This window comes from Gracilinanus agilis, unplaced genomic scaffold (assembly GCF_016433145.1).
Source record: "Gracilinanus agilis isolate LMUSP501 unplaced genomic scaffold, AgileGrace unplaced_scaffold52933, whole genome shotgun sequence".
Taxonomy (NCBI): domain Eukaryota; kingdom Metazoa; phylum Chordata; class Mammalia; order Didelphimorphia; family Didelphidae; genus Gracilinanus; species Gracilinanus agilis.
The window spans coordinates 1-1849 of NW_025387947.1; the positions used below are offsets into that span (position 1 = coordinate 1).

The window sequence follows — 1849 nt, forward strand, 5'->3', positions numbered from 1 at the left end:
TATATATACACAAAGGGGAACTATAAATATAATCTATATATAGACATATTGACATATAGACACACTGATATACATAGACTATATCTATGGGTAGGTGTTAAATCCATGATCCAGCTTTAACCCTAATTAAATGAAGCTAACTCAGAAACTGAAAGTTAAAAGGAATTTGTTCAACTTCCATAAACAGAGAATCTTTGGGAGAATCCATAAATGTGGTTGTATCCTGCTTTTATAAACCAGAACAAGCATCTTCTGAATAAGGTCAAAGGTATTTTGATAGGATCAGCAAAACTCTGAGAAATGGGGATCAGTGCTGCCTCGGCTCCTTCATAAGTGTTTGACTGGTCCATGATTCAAATGAGAAGAGGCTGGGGAGCACGTTCCCCTCCTTCTTAGGTAGCTGCCTGAGAAGTAAAGATTAAAAACTAGGTTTTAGAAAGGTTTCCCCAGACTGACTCAGTACACTAGCTGGCTTTCCTACACAAATATGTTTCCTTGTGCTTGGTGAATATGAAAAAACTATATGCATACAGTACATGTTCAATAATTCTTGATTTGTCATGTAACTGTTTCTGTGCCTCATATTTGAACATTTCAGAGAAATTAGAGTCCTCACTTACAAAATATGTAAACAATTAAAAGAATACATCTCCTCTCTGTGCCTATGGGTATCCGAAATAGGAAAGAGGGGGGCAGCTGCGTGTCTCAGTGGAATGAGAGTCAGGCCCAGAGATGGGAGGTCCTGGGTTAAAATCTGGCCTCAGATACTTCCTAGATGCGTAGCCCTGGACAAGGCACTTAACCCCCATTGCTTAGACCTTACCACTCTTTTGCCTTAGAACCAGTATCCAGTATTGATTCTAAGACAGAAGGTAAGGGTGTAAAAAACAAATAAATAAAAATAAAAAATAAAGAAATAGGAAAGAGCAGCAGAGACAAAAAGGAATTAAGATAGTGAGAAAAATGTTCACTGGAATTTGGGAGAAAGTCAGACCTAGAAAACAAACTTGTCAGCCTCACTCTTCACCTGTTATTATAACTGGGCTTCTTGTGCTCAGTGTTCTGGAGTTCCCACTCTGTCATTTTCCACAAGAACTCTCTGAAGGAGGAGGTTTTTGTCTGCTCTCTCACTCCTTTCCCTCACTGTGTCTCTTGCACAGTAATACATGGCTGTGTCCTCAGCTTTCAGGGAATTCATCTGCAGATGCAGCAGGCTGTTGCCATTGTCCCTGGAGATGGTGAATCGGCCTTTTACAGAGTCTGCATAGCTTGTGCTACTTCCACCATTACTAATGTATGCGACCCACTCCAGCCCCTTCCCTGGAGCCTGGTGAACCCGACTCATCCAATAGTCACTGAAGGTGAATCCAGAAGCTTTGCAGGAGAGTTTCAGGGATCCTCCAGGCTGTCTCACGTCTCCCCCAGACTCCACCAGCTGGCTATCACAATGGACACCTGCAAGCAAAGAATCATTAGAGACAACAGTCACACAAACCTATCACTTCAAAGACTTGTTTTCCTCCTCCAAACAAAGTAACAAAAATTAAAACTACCTTGCAAAATAGTCAAAATGAAAATTCCTTTTAGTATAAATCCCATGGTTTAGGCTGTACAGTGTCAGTCCTTAGGAGGGAAAAGCCACATGAGAAGAAGCTCCTCTCCCAGAGCAGCAGACACAGGTTTTGTGTTGGGTTCATGCCTAGAGGGAGGAGCCCAATTTGCATGTCTTCCTCTGTTTAATGGGAGCAAGAGCAACTGCCTCCCACTGTGATGATTCCCTTCCCTGAGCTGCAGAAGCATGAAACCCCCAGTGATGGTTCTAAAGCCCTGGGGAAGGCTGTCGACACTA

The 1849-nt window shown here is 42.3% G+C and overlaps 1 gene segment (V, D, J or C); it reads right to left on the reverse strand.

The window, feature by feature from the left end:
* Positions 1 to 1054: 1054 nt before the first annotated feature.
* On the reverse strand, positions 1055 to 1599 carry LOC123255842. The segment is given in 2 exon segments: positions 1055 to 1455; positions 1554 to 1599. Coding segments are annotated over 2 exon segments (447 nt in total).
* Positions 1600 to 1849: the final 250 nt, after the last annotated feature.